Raw genomic sequence first — 21,955 nt, 5'->3', positions numbered from 1 at the left:
AGGACAGACCCCCTTCCCCTCCAGCCCCGGGAACCTTTTCTAGGTAAGGCTGGCCCTGGATGGGTGTTCTAACAAGGGGTACAGAGGCCAGAGGTGTTCAAACTTCTTATCATCTGGATTTCTATCAAAAGAGGAATGATAGACTACGGTTAATCTTTTCACTGAAACCTATGGAAGTGAAGTGAAGGTCGCTCAGTAACGTCCGACTCTTTGTGACCCTGTGGACTATACAGTTCATGGAATTCTCCAGGCCAGAATACTTCTCCAGGGAATCTTCCCAACCCAGTGATAAAACCCAGGTCTCCTGCATTGCAGGCGGATTCTTTCCCAGTAGAGCCACAAGGGAAACCCAAGAATACTGGAGTGAGTAGCCTATCCCTTTTCCAGTGGATCTTCCCAACCCAGGAATCAAACCAGGGTCTCCTGCATTGCAGGTGGATTCTTTATCAACTGAGCTATCAGGCAAGCCCTCTAAATCTATGCAGAAAAGATTAAATATAAACATATCCAAGACAGGTTACTTAATTAAGAACTCTGGAAGTAAATATTGACATATAATATCCTGAAACTGTAGAAGCCAGCACAGTCATCTAATTATTAAAATAGAATCTCTAACTGGACAATATAGCCTGATGACTCGACATGCTTGAAAAAACATTTATCAAACAACATTCTCTAAGTCTGACTGCCCTTCCTGTTTAAGCAAAATTTTACATCTGAAACCCAGTCAGCCACTCCACATTTGGATCATTTCCAGTTTTGCTGTAAGCTCAATCATTATCAAAACCTGAGAGAGCATCTCACAATGTGATTATGAATGCGTTCAAATTCCCTCCAGTTAGTCTCCCAGGCTGGACATAAAGTACCTGAGGTGGCACTGAGATCATTTCTTGGAGAAACCGTGGGGGGATTTCCCTGAGCTCGGACACTTTCACAGACGTCACAGTGCCAGCATCCAGGAACTGAACGTCAAGGGCCCGGCTGCTGTGCACATTTGTGATCTGTGAAGAGACAAGTGTTGGCTGATTTATTAGCATATCCAACAGGCCAAAATAGTTCTGTTCAATTTCATTCCATACAACTCTAAAATGCATTATAATAAACAACAAAGACTATATGCTGGTTAAATTTTCTCTTATTTTAAAATGTACTTGTTTCCCAAATAGATATTCTTTTACAGTAGAATTGACATCTTGCTGTTAATTCATAAATATAGTAATAATTACCATGTTTGCAACTCTAGGACACTACTGATTATAAAACAATTTGGTGTGTATCATTATATGTTGTTGAGTATAAGATTCAGTTCTCCAAAATATTAGCAAATGAGGGAGAGAAAAACTATTGTGTCTCAGTAATCAGGAAATTAATAGAATTCAGAGACAGAATTTCACTTGTAGTAAGTAAATACTATATATTTTTAAAACATATTTTGCTATTTTGTTGCCTAGTCAGAAAGCCCAATGATAATGTGTATCATTTGGCCTAACTAAAAATTGGAACTAAGAAAGTCAGGTCTCCCACGTTGCAGGTGGATTCTTTACCATCTAGCCACTAGGGAAGTCCCAAAATACTGCAGTGGGTAGCCTATCCTTTCTCCAGGGGATCTTCCCCACCCAGGAATTGAACAGAGGTCTCCTGCATTGCAGATGGGTTCTTTACCAGCTGAGCTACCAGGGAAGCCCAAGAATACTAGAGTGGGTTGCCATGCCCTCCTCCAGGGGATCTTCCTAACTCAGGGATCAAACCCAGGTCTCCCTCATTGCAGGCGGATTCTTTACCATCTGAGACACCAGGAAAGCCCAAGAATACTGAATAATTACCTACCTGTGGTCAAATGGCAACATTACAATATAAGATTCTGGATGTATCTTTAAATGCCCAGTTTCCCCTAAAGTGAAGTCGCTCAGTCGTGTCCGACTCTTTGTGACCCCATGGACTGTAGCCTATCAGGCTTGTCCATCCATGGGATTTTCCAGGCAAGAATACTGGAGTGGGGTTGCCATTTCCTTCTCCAGGAGATCTTCCCAATCCAGGGATTGAACCTGGGTCTCCCGTATTGTAGGCAGACACTTTACTATCTGAGCCACCAGGGAAGTCCAGTTTTCCCTAATACGCCCCTAAAATACCACTGTGGTATTTACCACTGTTAAATATTTGTGTGTGTTTGTGCTTAGTTGCTCAGCTGTCCAACTCTTCATGATTCTTGGGACTGGAGCCTGCCAGGCTCCTCAGTCCATGGGATTCTCTAGACAAGAACACTGGAGTAAGTTGTCATGCCCACCTCCAGGGGATCTTCCTGAACCAGGGATTGAATCTGTGTCTGCTGTGTCTCTTGCATTGCAGGTGGATTCTTTACCTGCTGAAAGGCTTTCTCTTCACCACCAGAAAAGCCTGTTAAATATTTACACTGGCCAAATACAACCCCACTGGGGTGGTTATCTGGACTAAGATTTCACATCTACAACTGCACCAACTGCTACCTAAGCATGGTGGTGGTGCTTTCAATACGATGACTGTCAAGAACTGGGTCACTCTCAGCCTGAAGTCATATTCACCAAAAGTGAAGCCTTTTTCTACTGTCCCAGGTAATGCCTGATTAATAGCATAAATTTCTAAACCTCTTAAGACATGATAAACACAAACAGTCCCATGGAACAATATTTTAAAATCTATTCATTTATTCATGCACACATACCGAATATATACATTGGTATGGATGCTTGCCATATCCAGGCATAACTGGGCTACAGAGATATACCACCCCTTTTCAAAGAGCTCCTAGTGCTGTGAGAGAGGAGACAAATACATGCCATACTATACTGTAGTAAGGGTGATAATGAAGATATGCGTGGGGTATGATGAGAACACACAGGGTGGTTAACTGACCCAGCAGGAGGCAGGTGTTAGAGCTAGCTTTCAGGAGGAAGGAAAGCCTAGAATTGGTACTTTTTTTCCCAAAATTTACTTTTCTTATTTCAGTAAAATGCCTACACTACAGAACATTTAGATACTTAAAAAGAATGATATAAAAATTACTCTTCATCTACTATAGGTTACAGTTATCTGTCTAGTCTTTTATCTATGACTCACAAAAAATTAGATTTACAAAAATTACAACATGTTTGTAGATACTATTTCATAGTTCACTGCTTTCCACACAATGTCTCATAAAAATATTTCATGTCATTTGTTTTCTATGTAATTTTACCTAAGTCTATCCATTGTGACTTATCTAACAAATCACTTTGGATAATTTAAGTTGTGTAAATTTTTGTCACTTAAAGAAATAATCATATTTATTAGTCACGTGTATTTCCTTTTTCACAAACTGGTTTCGTAAATTTCACAAATTTATGTCCTTTCAGAGCTGGACCTTAAATGATGAATGGGAGTAAACCAGATTGATTGGTAGGAGTCTAGTTAGAGGCTAACTGCGACATTTCAAATAGAGGGGAGAGGATAGGCAAAGGCACACACATATTTCTCACATGTGGTGACTACAAGCATTGTGGTTACATAAGAGCATCAAGTGAGAGACCAGCCAAGGCAAGAGGTGAGGCTGGGAGACAGGCAAAGGGAAGGTCAGCAGAGCCAGACATGTCTTCAAGAACTGAGACTTCACCCTGCAGATTAGAAGCCAATGTCAAGCCTTAAGTAGAAGAATGAGGTGGTCAACTTTATAAAATTGCTAACCAGGGCTTTGGGATCTGATAGATTTTGTTTTGGGCTTCCCTGGTGGCTCAGACAGTTACATGTCAATTACCCTACTTATTAGCTGAGTTACTTTCCTCATCAGTACAAACAGGGATAATAGGGTTTTGCAAACATTAAATGAGATCAGTTTACCAAACAAGTAGTGCTGTGGAAACAGTAAATCTCATCATAAGCTGGACGTGTTACTATTTGCATTTTGGGTTGCTCACTCTTAGTGGTACAGAGCTTGACTTGAGGAAGACAATGGTGAAGGCAGAGGAAACGGTGTGGTACTGCAGTGATCTGGGCAAGAATTGACAAAGATGTAAAATCAGCAGCATTTGGTGATAAGTTACATTGCAGGGCTGAGGAAGATGTAGGATTCAAAGATAACTCTTAAGAAACAGCCTGAATGGCTGCACAAAGGGAGGTGCCACTAAAACAGAGACATGGGAGAAAGGTAAGGATTCAGACACACAGAACTTAGTTTGTGAAATGAACAACTGGGCTGGCTTTTTGCTTAAATCTACAGTTCACCAGGGGCTGGAAATTAATTTGGAAGTCATTAGGGCTGAAATGGTACCTGAAACTATGAGATAGGATTACCCAGAAGGATAAAGAGGCCAAGAAGACTGATAAGCCAAGACAGGACTTGGGGACACTGACACTGACATTTCAGAAGTGGGGATGGAGGGAGGTTTTGGGTGAAAAATAAGAGAAAGAATCATTAGACTATCACAAGGAAGATTAGCATTTGATAATATGGTACTTTAGTGAGAAGAGAATTTCAAGTTTCACCACTATTTGATGCAAAGAGGTTTGGAAAGACAAGACCTGGAAGATACTAATTTGACTGCATAATAAAGATGCTTTCACAAGAACAGGCTCTCTGATGGAGTGTGGGCAGAAGTCAAGTGTCAGTTCTGAAAATTGACTGGAAGATGGTACAGAGTGAAGGCTGATCACTTCTACAGGGAAATGGAGAGCAATGGCCTCTGCATTGAATAAAGTTGGCTGGATGTATGGAATAAGTTCAGAATATGTATGTGCTAAAGTTAAACAAGTTAAAATGTCAAGAGCAAATACATCACTTAAACACAGGATCTGCTTTTCACTAATCATTTTTCTTTCCCTTTCCATGCATCATTAAGAGAATGAATACCTCTGCTACCCTAAAGGTAGATAATCACAATTTGATAGCAATAAAAGTAATACTAGATATTTATCTAAAGTATTTGAGCATGCAATGAGAAAGTATTTGCCAAAAAGGTATAACCTGATTATCAGTTCAGTTCAGTTCAGCTGCTCAGTTGCGTCCGACTCTTTGAGACCCCATGAATCACAGCACCCTAGGCCTCCCTGTCCATCACCAACTCCTGGAGTTTACTCAAACTCATGTCCATTGAGTCGGTGATCCCATTCAGCCATCTCATCCTCTGTCGTCCCCTTCTCCTCCTGCCCCCAATTCCTCCCAGCATCAGAGTCTTTTCCAATGAGTCAACTCTTCTCATGAGGTGGCCAAAGTACTGGAGTTTCAGCTTTAGCCTCGGTCCTTCCAATGAACACCCAGGACTGATCTCCTTTAGAATGGACTGGTTGGATCTCCTTGCAGCCCAAGGGACTCTCAAGAGTCTTCTCCAACACCACAGTTCAAAAGCATCAATTCTTTGGCGCCCAGCTTTCTTCACAGTCCAACTCTCACATCCATACATGACCACTGGAAAAACCACAGCCTTGACTAGACGGACCTTTGTTGGCAAAGTAATGTCTCTGCTTTTGAATATGCTATCTAGGTTGGTCATAACACTCCTTCCAAGGAGTAAGCATCTTTTAATTTCATGGCTGCAATTACTATCTGCAGTGATTTTGGAGCCCCCCAAAATAAAATCTGACACTGTTTCCACTGTTTCCCCATCTATTTTCCATGAAGTGAAGGACCAGATGCCATGATCTTAGTTTTCTGAACTCTGAGGTTTAAGCCAACTTTTTCACTCTCCTCTTTCACTTTCATCAAGAGGCTCTTTAGTTCCTCTTCACTTTCTGCCATAAGGGTGGTGTCATCTGCATATCTGAGGTTACTGATATTTCTCCCAGCAATCTTGATTCCAGCTTGTGCTTCTTCCAGCCCAGCGTTTCTTATGATGTACTCTGCATATAAGTTAAATAAGCAGGGTGACAGTATATAGCCTTGACGTACTCCTTTTCCTATTTGGAACCAGTCTGTTGTTCCATGCCCAGTTCTAACGGACACGGAGAAACTAAAGTTGAGAGATACTCTACAAAATATTGCTATTCTTCAAAAGGCCACAAACAACAAGGACTGAGCAACTGTCAGGTTAGAGGAAACTAAGATAGGACAACTAAATACAACTTGGAGGACCAGAAAAAGGACATTTGGAAGACAATCTGGGAACGTCAGTATGTTCTGCAGATTAGTTAATAATGTTGTACCAGTGTTAATTTCCTGGTTTTGATAATGGTTATACAAGATGTTATCAACTGGCGATGGTGGGTAAAAGGAAAAGGTATATGGGAACTCTTTGAAATATTTTTGCAACTTTTTAAAAGTCTAAAATTATTTCAAAATAAAAGGCTTAAAAATTAAGCATTTATGCATTTCTATATTATACACTAGACAGCACAGAGCTTTAAAATTCAAATAATGTTGTGTTCTTTTTAACAAGTCACGCTTTAAAGTTTATAGCTAAGCACATAACTTTTAGTCATATACCCAGATCTCGACTTTCTAAGACACATTCACATTAATGACAATAATTATTTCAAAACTGATGCTTTTATTGAAGTGGTCATGATTAAGATTTACTAAAAGGGAAAATCAGTACAATTAAGTTATCAAAATGTTGCTATGTTGTATTAAAATTCGATAAAGCAATGATTCTTACCTTCTTAGGGTTGGCTTCTTTCAGAATCTTATGAAAATTATGAATACTTTCCCTCCAAAATACATCATACACACATACACATACACACGCACAATATGCATATGATTATGGTAGATGGGTTCAGGCACTCCCTGTAAGTAGAGGTCTTTGGACCTAGGTTCAGTTCAATTCAGTCACTCAGTCGTGTCCGACTCTTTGCAACCCCATGAACTGCAGCACGCCAGGCCTCCCCATCCATCACCAACTCCCGGAGTTCACTCAAACCCATGTCCATCAAGTCGATGATGCCATCCAACCATCTCATCCTCTGTGTTCCCCTTCTCCTCCTGCCCTCAATCCCTCCCAGCATTAGGGGCTTTTCCAATGAGTCAGCTCTTCGTATCAGGTGGCCAAAGTATTGGGAGTTTCAGCTTCAACATCAGTTCTTCCAATGGATACCTAGGACTGATCTCCTTTAGGACAGACTGGTTGGATCTCCTTGCAGTCCAAGGGACTCTCAAGCATCTTCCCCAACACCACAGTTCAAAAGCATCAATTCTTTGGTGCTCAGCTTTCTTCACAGTCCAACTCTCACATCCATACATGACCACTGGAAAAACCACAGCCTTGACTAGATGGACCTTTGTTGGCAAAGTAATGTCTGCTTTTCAATATGCTATCTAGGTTGGTCATAACTTTCCTTCCAAGGAGTAAGCGTCTTTTAATTTCATGGCTGCAGTCACCATCTGCAGTGATTTTTGAGTCCCCCAAAATAAAGTGTGTCACTGTTTCCACTGTTTCCCCATCTATTTGCCATGAAGTGATGGGACCGGATGCCATGATCTTCGTCTTCTGAATGTTGAACTTTAAGCCAACTTTTTCACTCTCCTCTTTCACTTTCATCAAGAGGCTCTTTAGTTCTTCTTAACTTTCTGCCATAAGGGTGGTGTCATCCGCATATCTGAGGTTATTGATATTTCTCCCGGCAATCTTGATTCCAGCTTGTGCTTCTTCCAGCCCAGAGTTTCTCATGATGTACTCTGCATATAAGTTAAGTAAGCAGGGAGACAATATACAGCCTTGACGAACTCCTTTTCCTATTTGGAACCAGTCTGTTGTTCCATGTCCAGTTCGAACAGTTGCTTCCTGACCTGCATATAGGTTTCTCAAGAGGCAGGTCAGGTGGTCTGGTATTCCCATCTCTTTCAGAATTTTCCACAGTTTACTGTGATCCACACAGTCAAAGGCTTTGGCATAGTCAATAAAGCAGAAATAGATGTTTTTCTGGAACTCTCTTGCTTTTTCCATGATCCAGCAGATGTTGGCAATTCGATCTCTGGTTCCTCTGCCTTTTCTAAAACCAGCTTGAACATCTGGAAGTTCATGGTTCACATACTGCGGAAGCTTGGCTTGGAGAATTTTGAGCATTACTTTCCTAGCGTGTGAGATGAGTGCAATTGTGTGGTAGTTTGAGCATTCTTTGGCATTACCTTTCTTTGGGATTGGAATGAAAACTGACCTTTTCCAGTCCTGTGGCTACTGCTGCGTTTTCCATATTTGCTGGCATATTGAGTGCAGCACTTTCACAGCATCATCTTTCAGGATTTGAAATAGCTCAACTAGAATTCCATCACCTCCACTAGCTTTGTTTGTAGTGATGCCTCCTAAGGCCCACTTGACTTCACATTCCAGGATGTCTGGCTCTAGGTGAGTGATCACACCATCGAGATTATCTGGGTCATGAAGGTCTTTTTTGTACATTTCTTCTATGTATTCTTACCACCTCTTCTTAATATCTTCTGCTTCTGTTAGGTCCATACCATTTCTGTCCTTTATCGAGCCCATCTTTGCATGAAATGTTTCCTTGGTATATCTAATTTTCTTGAAGAGATCTCTAGTCTTTCCCATTCTATTGTTTTCCTCTATTTCTTTGCATTGATCACCGAGGAAGGCTTTCTTATTCCTCCTTGCTATTCTTTGGAACTCTGCATTCAAATGGGTATGTCTTTCCTTTTCTCCTTTGCTTTTCACTTCTCTTCTTTTCACAGCTATTTGTAAGGCCTCCTCAGACAGCCATTTTGCTTTTTTGCATTTCTTTTGTTTTTCGTAAAATACATTTTACGATTTATATAAAATTTTAAAACATTCATTCAGTTATACTTTATTCACGTTTTTACTTTAAGTATTTATGTTTTTACTGTAAGTATTACTGTAAGTATGAGGGCGTCAGAGGATGAGATGGCTGGATGGCATCACTGATGCAATGGACATGAACTTGGGCAAACTTGGGAGATAGTGAGGGTCAGGGAGGCTGGCATGCTGCAGTCCATGGGTTTACAAGGAGTCAGATATGACTGGGCAACTGAACAACATTATACATACTATTCATTTCTGTATTTTGATTATTTCTATTTTGAAACACACAGATAGTAAAAGTGTGTTTGTATAGACACAAATATAGTAAAAGTATAAAGCAGTGAAGAGGAATGAGAAACACCACACTCAGCTGGTATGCCCAGGGGAGGAAGTAAAAACAAGGGCTGCCGACAGGCAGGGTCAACTGTAATAGTTATGTTTCATTTCTTAAACTGGTGATTTTTTTTTGAACAACAACAAAAAAATCTTGTTTGTACATCTGAAATAGTTCATCTTAAATTTAAAAAACAGTCAAGTGACTAATTTTACCTCTACTCGTAGCCATTTTCCTTTGCAGTGGAAGAGGCAGACTTTCCCACAGAAGGGTAATGAAACGAAGTACTCAGAAGTCATGTGCTGCAAAACACAAACACATGACACACTTATTACTCACAGCAACGTTGCCACACCACTGCTGTGGTGCAGGTCGACTGCCTCCCTGTCCACGGTCAGACTTCCAGTGAGGCCTGCACTGCAGCGGACACAGCCATGTGTACTGGCTTGTAGGGCTCCGGCCTTTTTCCTCCTGTGCTTGTTGGTGGCAGCCGTCTACTCTTTCCTTTACAGTGAATGTTTCTACTCTCCTTCCTTGCACATGGATCATAAATCAGCCCTGTTAACACGTCTAAAAATGATAGCATGGAGGTCAGGATGATTCATCCAGGCTCTGGCACCATCAGTTAAACACAAAGGAGGAGGATGAATCTGATAAAAAGAACAGCCTGGATGAGAGGGAGGTGGTTAGATTAGCTGTCCATTAGGCCTCCTCTTCTCTTCTGTTAACATTCAGATTCAAAGAAAAGATTTAATTCCAAAACAAAAGAAATGTTATCAACACAAATGTGGATATCAGTGGCAGTTCAGTATCTTCATCCTCCTCCTCTCTGTAGCTTGAAGCTGGGGACCTGCCATTGGTTCTTTCCTTCAGGGTAAATGTTTCTACTCTCCCCAAAGGCAATGTCTCCCTCCACTTGAGTTCCCAGGGCACTAAGAACTATCAAGGGTGCTTTTCATCACTATAGATAATAAGCACACGCATGTAAATGAATAACTACAGTCCACCTTCTGGGTGTCTCAGATTTCTCCAGGATAGATTAGCAAATCAAACTTAAGTAATGCTCCTGGGATACCTATAAGACATCTGCAATGGAGAAAGAGGTAAAGTTACAGATCTAATGTCTTGATTCTAGGCTGTAGTCTGAACACAAGTTTATTCCAATTCAGAAAATATTTTGGAATACTGATTTTATGTAAGACACTAGATAACATACTACAGTACCTAAATGAATTAGGTACTTACCAGAACCTGGGGAGGTTCAGTCTCTGCCCTCAGGAAGCCTACACTCTAGTAAAGCAAATAAACGTCCAAACAGCTGAAACAATGCTGCGTACAAGTGCTGTGAGGCCCTTGGGGTGCTCTGTAGGTTAGAGAGAAGCGTTCACTTCCAGAGTAAGGGGGTCAGAGTTGAAAGGGCACAGGAGTTTAGTCATTTGGAAACCACAGCATATTGTGGATTATGACTACAATGTCCTAATGGAGGTAAGGAAATCCCTTTAGGAACTTAAAAGAAAACCTCTATAGATCTTGATTCAGAGAAAATGATACTAGAATTAAAGGGCAATCTAAGAGTGAAAGTGAAAGTGGCTCAGGCATGTCCGACTCTTTGCGACCCCATGGACTATACAGTCCACGGAATTCTCTAGGCCAGAATACTGGAGTGGGTAGCCTTTCCCTTCTCCAGGGGATCTTCCCAACCCAGGGATCGAACCCAAGTCTCCTGCATTACAGGTGGTAAGAGATTATTAATAAGTATAACTGTAGAACCACATTTACCAGGGTACAGGTTCTCTCAGGGACCATAAAGAGCTTGGGGAATGATTCCTTGTAAGTTTTATTCTCCTTGTAAATTCCATGGTTCTGTCTTTGTTCAGGCAGAGGAGCCAGCTGCACAAGACGACAGTCACAGGCAGCTGCACTGTAGGCTCCTCAACTGCACCTTGACCCGTCATTGAGCACTTTCTATGAGCCAGGCCCTGTGGATACTCACTCTTATTATCCTCATTCTACCCTGCAGAAACCAGGGAGGGGTTCTGTTTCAAATTCTGAAGTCTGGGGATCTTACCCTCTATTTTAGAGATTCTACCTTAAACTGTTCAAAACTTACTACAAGAGTACAATTTAGTGACTCCTCTTGTTTGCAACGCTAGGACTCATCTTGGAAACAGATGCTGCTCAGCCATACCTTACAGTGGAAGTATTCCTCTATCTTATGCAGAAGGTCGTTGAGCTTGTTCAGACCCTTACAAGGCACCTGGCAGTAGAGTGTGCCATCGGAGCAAATGTTAGTCACTCTGACATTAGTGTACATGGCATCAACCTGGAACAAAGGACACACCAAGCATGCTTGAGAACAGAGTGCAGCTCTTACCTACCGAAGAGGTAGTTCACTGAAAGTCTCTCTGCATTTTACAATTTTCAAAGCAAGCAGGAGGACAGATAGGATAGAATGAAATTCATAATGCAAATGGGAAAAACTAGTTTGGCTATCTCTCTTTCAAAAGGAGTATCTGCTCTCAGTTGTATCAGGCACAGAGTAGACATTTTGTATATATTATATTATTACCACTTTCCCCTAATAGGCTAAGAATATCTTTAACTCTGGTTTATCTTCTCCCCATTAATTTTGTTGTTGTTCAGCTGCTAAGTCGTATCTGACTCTTTGTGACCCCATGCACTGCAGCATGCTAAGCTTCCCTGTCCTTCACCATCTCCTGGAGTTTGCTCAAACTCATGTCCATTGAGTTAATGATGCCATCCAACTATCTCATCCCCTGTAATCCCCTTCTCCTCCTGCCCACAATCTTTCCCAGCATCAGGGTCTTTTCTAATGAGTCAGCTCTTTGCAGCAGGTGGCCAAAGTATTGGAGTTTCATCAGTCCTTCCAGTGAATATTCAGAGTTGATTTCCTTTATGATTGATTGGTCTGAACTCCTTACTGTCCAACGGACTCTTGAAAGTCCTCTCTGGCACCACAATTCAAAAGCATCAATATTTTGGCACTCAGCCTTCTTTGGGCTTCCCTTGTGGCTCAGCTGGTAAAGAATCTGCCTGCAATGTGGGAGACCTGGGTTTGATCTCTAAGTTGGGAAGATCCCCTGGAGAAGGGAAAGGCTACCCACTCCAGTATTCTGGCCTAGAGAAATCCATGGACTGTATAGTCCATGGGGTTGCAAAGAGTCAGACACGACTGAGCGATTTTCACTTTCAGTTTCAGCCTTCTTTATGGTCCAACTCTCACATCTGTACATGATTACTGAAAAATACCACAGCTTTGACTATACAGAGCTTTGTCAGCAAAGCGATGTCTGTTTTTCAACATGCTGTCTAGATTTGAGACTACCCTGGTGGCTCAGACAGTAAAGTATCTAGCTGCAATGAGGGAGACCCAGGTTCAATCTCTGGGTCAGGAAGATCCCCTGGAGAAGGGAATGGCAACCCACTCCAGTATTCTTGCCTGGAGAATCCCATGGACAGAGAAGCATGGTGGGCTATAGTCCTTGAGGTCGCAAAGAGTCAGACATGACTGAGCAACTAACACTAGCTTTGTCACGGCTTTTCTTCCGTGGAGCAAGCGTCTTTAATATTGTGGCTGCGGTTGCCATTTGCAGTGATTTTGGAGCTCAAGAAAATAATGTCTGTCACTGTTTTCACTTTTTCCCCATCTATTTGCCATGGAAGGGACCAGATGCTAAGATCTTAGTCCCATTAATTTAGAAAAAGAATTATTATATAAATATTTTTGCAATATTAACAGAAATGAAAATAAACAACTCTCAAAAGATCAATCCCATTATTAGTCTACTTTCTAATCCTTGCCAATGGCCCACATGAATTTCAGTAACTTTAAACAAACAGAAAAGGTTTAATTTTAGCCACTTTTAGTCAAATCATAATATGAAGTATGAAGGAAATTCACTGTTGTTCTATTGATAATTAAAACAATACTTTACCAATGTTGTTATGAAGTTTCTAAAATAATCATTTTTAACACCTAATCCTATTCTTTAGAGTGGCTGCTCCATAATTTATTTAAAAGTGTCCTTTCCTGCAGAAATTTATGTTCTTCACATTTTAAAAATGCTAAAGCTAGCAATTCAATGAACATCTTCACTGATCTAATTTTCCCTTCTTTTGAATTATCTTCCCTTATATTTGCAAAATAATTTCATATAAAATTAATATATGCTCTTTGTAGGAACTCAGAAATAAAATAAAAATCCAATTCTTAACAATTACTCTTTATGGTTTGGCATTTCCCCCTACTTTTAACTCTCCTCTATCTTTTTTTCTCAATACATATGTATTCTGTCTGTATCTAATGTTAGCCTAAAATGTACCACATTCTATTCTGGTGAATTTCTTTCCTGTGATATGTGTGAACAGACAGCAGGGGTCATGGCGGTACCTGAAGGTGAACCTCTAGTGACTTGTCACATATGGCCTTTAAGCAGGTGGCATTGATGTTGATGTCATCTTCTCCTGAGGTATCATACAGAACAACCAGTGGAATGTCCGTTTTTTCAAGTATTTCCACTGCAAAGATCTTCCCACAAGTTAAAGATTCCACCACTTTCACTAAGTCAGGATCATCACTTAGAACTTCCAACCCTGAAAAATATTGAATATTTAAATTTCTATTTAATTAGAAGAAACATTTTAAGAAACACTGATTGAATTCATTCTGTCTACTTACTACAATTATGAATCTACTACAAAATTCTTAAACTTTATAGGGAAGCTTTGTTTTACAAACTTCTTTGTAGTATCCAGCCTTAGGTTTAAAAATATTCACTATAATGTGAAAGTCTTTTTGAATGATTACACTAGCTGCAGGCAATCTTACAGCACGAAGAGAAGTTGATGATCAATCTGAATTTCTACCTTAGGAGAAATAGCCTTCACTTTATTTACAAGCACATATTTAAAACAAAGAGACTAATGCATATAAAAAATTAGCAACCAATTATGTCTTATAGTCATGGGTTTATAACATTCTTCCTAAAAGTATAACCTTGGTGTTTTTTTTTTCAGTTTCTAAGTAAGTATACACAATTATTTCTTTCACAAACATGCATTTATTGAAAATTTAGATAGCCTCCCCTCTCCCTTTATTTTCAAGTACACCATGATGGCACTGAGAATACCAAAGGACTTTTTGATTTATGAAAGAAAGATTAAATATTGTTTAATGTAATATGGGTATTAGGTGAATTTTATCATAGTCTAATTATTCTTTATTCTTAGAAAATTGTAATTTCATAGATCATATATCAGATCAGATCAGATCCGTCGCTCAGTCGTGTCCAACTCTTTGCGACCCCATGAATCGAAGCACGCCAGGCCTCCCTGTCCATCACCAACTCCCGGTATTCACTGAGACTCACGTCCATCGAGTCAGTGATGCCATGCAGCCATCTCATCCTCTGTCGTCCCCTTCTCCTCCTGCCCCCAATCCCTCCCAGCATCAGAGTCTTTTCCAATGAGTCAACTCTTCGCATGAGGTGGCCAAAGTTCTGGAGTTTAAGTTAATCTATTAAAAAACTAATTAAACTAGGGCATCACTTCTCCAATGGTACTACAGTGTCTATTTCTATGTTTTCCCCCTTTAAATCCATAAGCAAAAGTTCACAGATTGCTTATGACATACCTTTCTCTTGTTCTTATCCTGTTTTCCATAGCTGCTGCTGCTGCTGCTAAGTCGCTTCAGTCGTGTCTGACTCTGTGCGACCCCATAGACGACAGCCCACTAGGCTCCCCCGTCCCCAGGATTCTCCAGGCAAGAACAATGGAGTGGGTTGCCATTTCCTTCTCCAATGTGTGACAGTGAAAAGTGAAAGTGAAGTCGCTCAGTTGTGTCCGACTCTTAGTGACCCCATGGACTTCAGGCTACCAGGCTCCTCTGTCCATAGGATTTTCCAGGCAAGAGTACTGGAGTGGGGTGCCACTGCCTTCTCCATAGTTAAGCTTCTATTAAACCTTTCATTTCAGCATCCCAAATCTTTACCTGTACTCCTGGTATGTTCTTTTCAAAACCAACTTCCACAAGTTTGTCACAAGATTTTAAAGTTACTCAGGATATATCTCACAGACAGAGCCGAATCTAGCTCCTCTGACGCAGAGACTTAGCCCTGCTGGGAGGAGGTATTTCTTCACAGGTCTAATTTTCATGAAAACAATTTATATCATTTTCTGAATCTAAATCCAGCTATCCTGCATGATGCACACATATTTCCATGCCTTTCCACAACATTAACATTTGTCTCTCAGACTTTTAGGCCATCCCGACACGTTATCCTCACACACATGCATTTCTCTATGCCTCCTCGAGGAGGAAAAAAGAAAAAACAGTAATACTTGACAGTGCCAGAGACTGACCGTGACCTACAGCCAGGCTTGTGCTTGAGTGCATGAGAGGGTGCTCCATGGTAATAAGCAGTACCTACAGAGTCTTTCTGCATATTTGACGTTATTGATATTTCTCCCAGCAATCTTGACTCCAGCTTGTGCTTCTTCCAGACCAGTGTTTCTCATGATGTACTCTGCATATAAGTTAAGTAAGCAGGGTGACAATATACAGCCTTGATGTACTCCTTTTCCTATTTGGAACCAGTCTGTTGTTCCATGTCCAGTTCGAACTGTTGCTTCCTGACCTGCACATAGGTTTCTCAAGAGGCAGGTCAGGTGGTCTGGTATTCCCATCTCTTTCAGAATTTTCCACAGTTTATTGTGATCCACACAGTCAAAGGCTTTGGCATAGTCAATAAAGCAGAAATAGATGTTTTTCTGGAACTCTCTTGCTTTTTCCATGATCCAACGGATGTTGGCAATTTGATCTCTGGTTCCTCTGCCTTTTCTAAAACCAGCTTGAACATCCAGAAGTTCATGGTTCACGTATTGCTGAAGCCTGGCTTGGAGAATTTTGAGCATTACTTTCCTAGCGTGTGAGATGAGTGCAATTGTGTGGTAGTTTGAGCATTCTTTGGCATTGCCTTTCTTTGGGATTGGAATGAAAACTGACCTTTTCCAGTCTTGAGAGTCCCTTGGACAGGAAGGAGATCCAACCAGTCCATTCTAAAGGAGATCGGTCCTGGGTGTTCTTTGGAAGGAATGATGCTAAAGCTAAAACTCCACTACTTTGGCCACCTCATGTGAAGAGTTGACTCACTGGAAAAGACTCTGATGCTGGGAGGGATTGGGGGCAGGAGGAGAAGGGGACGACAGAGGATGAGATGGCTGGATGGCATCACTGATTCGATGGACGTGTCTGAGTGAACTCTGGGAGTTGGTGATAGACAGGGAGGCCTGGCATGCTGCGATTCATGGGGTCGCAAAGAGTCGGACACGACTGAGTGACTGAACTGAACTGAACTGAACTGAACAGAGTCTATCTCAGTAGGAAAGCTGGGAGTCACTTCACAGCAGGTTGAATGACACAATTTAAACTGACCAAATCCCACAATACAGGGCCTCGAGTAGCTGCTGCTAGGGCAGTTAGGGCAACAACCACCAAACCCTCTCAGATGTCCAGTAGATTTCCGAATAATAACACTAAATATGCTATCTGTTATGTATGGTGGTGGTCTGAATGGTGGTTTAGTCGCTAAGTCGTGTCCGACCCTTTGTGACCCCATGGACTATAGCCTGCCAGGCTCCTCTGTCCATGGGATTCTCTGGGCAAGAATACTGGAGTGGGTTGCCACTTCCTTCTCCAGGGGATCTTCCCAACCCAGGAATTGAACCCGGGTCTCCTTCATTGCAGGCAGATTCTTTACCAACTGAGCTACAAAGGAAGCCCATATGTTATGTATAATGCAACAAAAAATATATAAAAACATTATAACATTTTTATAATGATCATATCCTATGGAGAGAACATTAAACATGAATTTACTTATACCTTTCAAGAAATAACACATTTAACACCTGGAAATACTTAGTATGCTTTAGGATTTAACTACCCCAAAGTACAATGATAATACACACCAAAGTGGAGAGCTTTTTAAAAAAGTTTCTTTTTACCTGCAAGCTTACACTTTGTAGCTTGGAATGAGAGTGAACAGAACTTCGGGTTCAATCTGTATGCTTTGCTCTTTTCAACATTTTCACTAAAACCATAGTCAACATAGCATACCTAATGATAACAGAAACAATGTTTAGGTTCAAATAAAATTCTTTATCCTTACTTCTTAAAAAAAAAACTCACGATGCATTTAATTGGCTTCAGTTTACTCCTTTACCAACAGGGAGCAGAGGGAAGACTGTGGAGCTCCGATGCCTTCTGTTAGCTTGTCAGCAGCACACATATCTGATCTGCCATCCCTGGCTGCTCCACTCTTGCCCTACTATCATAATGCCTACATCACCTCCTTCTTTTCTGATTTACACCCCTCCATTATTTGTTTCTAGAGGAGGCACACACTGGGGTATTTGTCAGATTCTATACCCTCAAAGCAGCACTTACGATGGCCTGCTCTCAGCTGTCATGTTTTCAGGGACTGAGACTGTGTCTATGACAGCAATTATGTTGCAGCTGGATAACATGAAATCCTACACTGTAAAAGTAGATAATTCCGTTTTTTCTCAGGGCTGGGAAGCTGGGTTAGGCTTTCATCCAGCTCAGGAAAAGATTCCAAGTCTGCTGGACAGAGTTCTGTGTTTACAGAAACCTGCATGATGCTTTCTCATCACCAACACAGATCACTTGAGAGCCTGGAAAGTATGTTTAGTGTATTAATAAAACTTTATTTGAAAAGGACTATATAACCAAAGCCTTTTTCCTTTTGGAGAAAAATAAAATCTAGAGACCTTAAGCTTTGATTTAGAATGACACCTAGGAATAGGAGGGAAAGTGCTGAAAATTTAGCATGCTTCTCTAATTAAAGCAGATGATAGTTATTACAAAAACAAGAGAAAACAAAGCAGGGCAAAGGCATGGCAAAGAAATACCAAAGAGTTTTACTTTCTGCAGTAAAATAAAGTCCACAGCTTCTGAGTACTGAGATTCTGGTATTAAGTATACAAAACAAAAACTCTCCCCCATCAGAGAATCTAAGGAAGAAAAGCACAGAGAGACAACTAGTCTTTCCCTGGCCACCTGATCACTGGGGCTGTGGGGCTTGTGTATTCCAGGTTGAAAAGGATCATCTGTTAGAGCTCACATCTTGACTCAGTGCTCCCTGAGGCCTCAATCCCTGGCAGGGTCCCCACACTGCAGCCAGCAATTTCTTCAACCCCAAATTAGCACCTGCATTTCCTTCCCCAAAACCTCAGGATCCACACAGCTTTTGTTTCCTTTAATAGTAATCACCACCCACAACTTGGATTCTGCTCTTCCTAGGCCTAAAATGGAGACAACATGTTCTGAGAATAGAACATAATATGTGAAATCATGATTCCCGGGCAATTCAGAATGTAATCCCAGCAGCAAGAGACAAAAGAATACTGTTCTAAATCTTCAAAGGGTTTCTATAACTCTGAAGCTTTTCTTTTCTTTCTTTATTCTTTGGAATCACGATACCATGTGTTCGCACGTCAGCTGCAGTTCATAAAACGTTTGCCCGTGGATGTCCGGCTAGACTCTCACAGCCCTCTGCCCTCCAGCCCCGGGATTAGCACACGCAGGCTCCCTAGCCTCGCGCTGGGCCCCAGTGCATTCCCGGCTCTCTGGCTCCCTCAAGTGGCCACAGGTCTCACAGTGCCTTCTGAGTAATAACCAGCAGACACCTCTGGGACGTGGGTCTGGACCAGGTAAAACTGGCACCAACCTGAGGAGTGATCGCCAGCTCCTGTTTCTCATGTTCACCAAAATCTGTGGAAATCAAGGAGGGGATGGATACTTGCTGTCAGGGATAGCAAAATTCAAGAGAAACAAGACTTGTCGAGTAGCTAGTGTTTCTCCTGCTGCTGCTGCTAAGTCGCTTCAGTGGTGTCCGACTCGGTGCGACCCCATAGACGGCAGCCCACGAGGCTCCTCTGTCCCTGGGATTCTCCAGGCAAGTGTACTGCAGTGGGTTGCCATTTCCTTCTCCTAGTAAGGGGTAAAATTCATCTCTGTCTGGTTCACGGGGATATGGGAACAAGATAAGGCCAGGATTGCCACAACTATTGCTGTCTTAAAGAGCTTACTATCTACAACACACCAAGCTACTCCTTTTATTCCTAACACCAGCCCACAGCTCTCAGAAGCAATGACACAGCCGGGTGCTTCCTGTTCTGTCTTCCAAGAGGCACTTTCCTGTTCTGGTTCCCATGACATGGTCGTCTTGGTTTTCCTCATTCTTTGGCCATTCTCACAGTCTCCTTTGCTCCTCTCATGCCCTCCATCTAAATGCTGAGGTGTTTCAGAGCCTGGTTCTGGGTACTCTTCTCTGCTCTATGAGTGATTCTTCCTCTAGGTGACCTGACCCAGTCCCAGGGCTTCAAGTGGCACTTACATGCCGATGTCCCCACCCCTGGTCCTGACTTCTCCCTGAGCTCCAGGCTCATCCAGGAAATCAGACAGCTATTCTCAAACCTAATGCTGCTGCTGCTGCTAAGTCGCTTCAGTCGTGTCCGACTCTGTGCAACCCCATAGACGGCAGCCCACCAGGCTCTCCCGTCCCTGGGATTCTCCAGGCAAGAACACTGGAGTGGGTTGCCATTTCCTTCTCCAATGCATGAATAGTCCTACAAAATTCTTTATTTTCCTATATATTGATTCTTTTCAATAAATGGCATGACCATCCACCCAGCTGCTCAAGCCTTGAATTCATCAGCCATCCTGAACCTTCTCCTTTCTTCTCTTCCACATCCAATGAATTAGTGTCCTGTCAGTTCCACCTCCAAACACATCCTGAGTCTGTCTTGTTACCTCTGTCTCCACTGTTTCCACCCTAATTCAGGTTGCAACTGCTGGTTACTACAACAGCCAACTAACTGGTCTTACTTTTGATCTTTGCCCTGCACTACAACCTATGCCCCACATAGGCACTGGAACAACCTTTGAAACAAATAAACCAGATAACATCTCCCTGCTATCCCTTCTTTCAGTTATTTTCTATTGCAGCACTCTGGTTATTTCCTTCACTGCTTTCCCCTGCCTTTTCATTTACTGTATACTTGTTCATTATCTGTCTTCTTTTACTGGCATAAAAGCTTCTCGAGGACAAGCCTTGTCAGTCTTGTCTCTTTCCCTAAGACAATGGAAAACAATGAATGACAAGTATAACAGGCAGATACCAGCATGATGATAGTGTCTGATTTTATAGGTAAGGAATCAGAGAAGTCCCAAGGTCACACAGCTAGAAGTGGCAGAGTTGGGACTCAAACTCAGGTCTAACTGACTCCAGAGTTTAAATTCCCAAAGCAGAGGTAAGGAAGGAAGGGAGGCCCAAGCGATTTTTGCCCTATAGATCTCAGACTGGGGGATGTCCTTGTGGAGGGTTCGCAGTGTTTACTATAAACCCTAACACACTAAACATATCATCAGGGTTTGTACGGTTCTTCTCTTCATAAGCAATCCCTGTGCATTCAAGCAGCTAAGTTTTGAACTTCCTAAGGGCAGGGAAACAGTCAGGAAGTGGACTGAGGCTGAGCTAACATCTAGGACAGTTATTCCCCATCATCCAGAGATCACTCGGGTTTCTCACTGAACACACACTAGTGACCGGGCTACATACTGACTGGGGTCCTAATCATCTGGACTGCCCACCCCCTGCAGTGCTACGCGTTCTGAGATGTGCTAACCCTGATTTTCAAAGTTTAGACAAAACTGTGCCTTGATGAGCAAGTTCTCATTCTGGGTCTATAAGGTGAAGGAAGGAAAAGGCAGCAGGGCAGGGGCTGGTCACCATGAATGTGGCCAAGTCTGGAAGTACTGGAGCCTCTGATGGAAGAGACTAGTGAGAGAGCCCTCTGACCTTTCCGAGATGACCATGAGGGCAAGACTTGGGGCATGGTCAAGTCTTATTTGGGGTTCCCCTCAGCTGGCTGTGCAAGACAGGAGAGAATGTCATCTCTTCCAATCTGTATGATTTCCCTCATTTCCAAGTATTGACCTTGATAAGAAGCCCCCAGAGCTCTGATCAGTATTCATTAGGTAACCCTGAGGAATAGGAATACAGGTTTGTTTTTTTTCCTGATTAATTATATCATGGGTTATGGTATTCCAATGGAGGAGAATTTTTTTCTTTGTTTAAACTAAAACTCTAAGATAATGTAACTATCACTGACTTAAAAGCTGACAGGGATAATTATTATTATTTTTGACATATACATATATTATCTTTTTAACTACCAGAGGAAGCTAAATACAGTTAGAGGATACCATATTAGAAGCAATATTTTCATTTGACAAATAATGTGTTTGTCTTCATAATACTTGCCTTTATCTTGCCCTCTTCCATTGAAATGACCTGTGCTCGTAACCAAGCATCCTCTTCAGCATTTACAGCCAGCAGCTGGCCAATCTGCACAGTCTGGACTGGGGTGACCTTAGAATTCTTACTGTAGTACTCCTTCATCTCATCTTCCATTAATTCTTGAGCAGCAGAGTAGTCTTTGCCCACGTACCTGAATTAAAGGAAAAGAACACAGATAAAGCAAACTGGAAGAAGGAAAGCTACAGGAATTCACTAATATTACTCTGTTTTTCTACTGTTATCTTTGGGGCCAGGCTCAGATTTGCTTACATCAACAGGGAGGAGAATGTGGATTTAGTAAACATTTATATCTTGAAAAAGGAGAATGCAATACTGCGGCTCATAAAACAAGACCAAAGTCCAACACATCACAAAGCAGAGCAAATGTTCAACAACAACACAGTGACCTCGTGGATGTAACAGTGAACAGTCAAGGAGTTTTAGAGGAGGTCTAGGCTGAGAGAAGACTCAAGGTAAGGGAAGAGAGAAAGTAGAAAGGAAGA

At 41.7% G+C, this 21,955-nt stretch overlaps 1 protein-coding gene across 2 annotated transcripts in view; it reads right to left on the bottom strand.

Moving 5' to 3' along the window:
• Positions 1-21,955, bottom strand: part of TDRD7 (tudor domain containing 7) — a 144,754-nt gene that overhangs the window by 53,574 nt on the left and 69,225 nt on the right. For both annotated transcript variants that reach the window (XM_070794795.1, XM_019966247.2), the window contains exons 8-13: positions 21,417-21,603; positions 17,074-17,185; positions 13,460-13,662; positions 11,237-11,371; positions 9,264-9,350; positions 867-1,001 (exon numbers count right to left, since the gene is read on the bottom strand). In XM_070794795.1, coding sequence (XP_070650896.1) covers positions 867-1,001; positions 9,264-9,350; positions 11,237-11,371; positions 13,460-13,662; positions 17,074-17,185; positions 21,417-21,603 — 859 coding nt within the window. The remainder of the gene's footprint in view (positions 1-866; positions 1,002-9,263; positions 9,351-11,236; positions 11,372-13,459; positions 13,663-17,073; positions 17,186-21,416; positions 21,604-21,955) is intronic.

Source organism: Bos indicus, chromosome 8 (assembly GCF_029378745.1).
Source record: "Bos indicus isolate NIAB-ARS_2022 breed Sahiwal x Tharparkar chromosome 8, NIAB-ARS_B.indTharparkar_mat_pri_1.0, whole genome shotgun sequence".
Taxonomy (NCBI): Eukaryota; Metazoa; Chordata; class Mammalia; order Artiodactyla; family Bovidae; genus Bos; species Bos indicus.
This window is presented reverse-complemented; position numbering and strand designations above follow the sequence as displayed.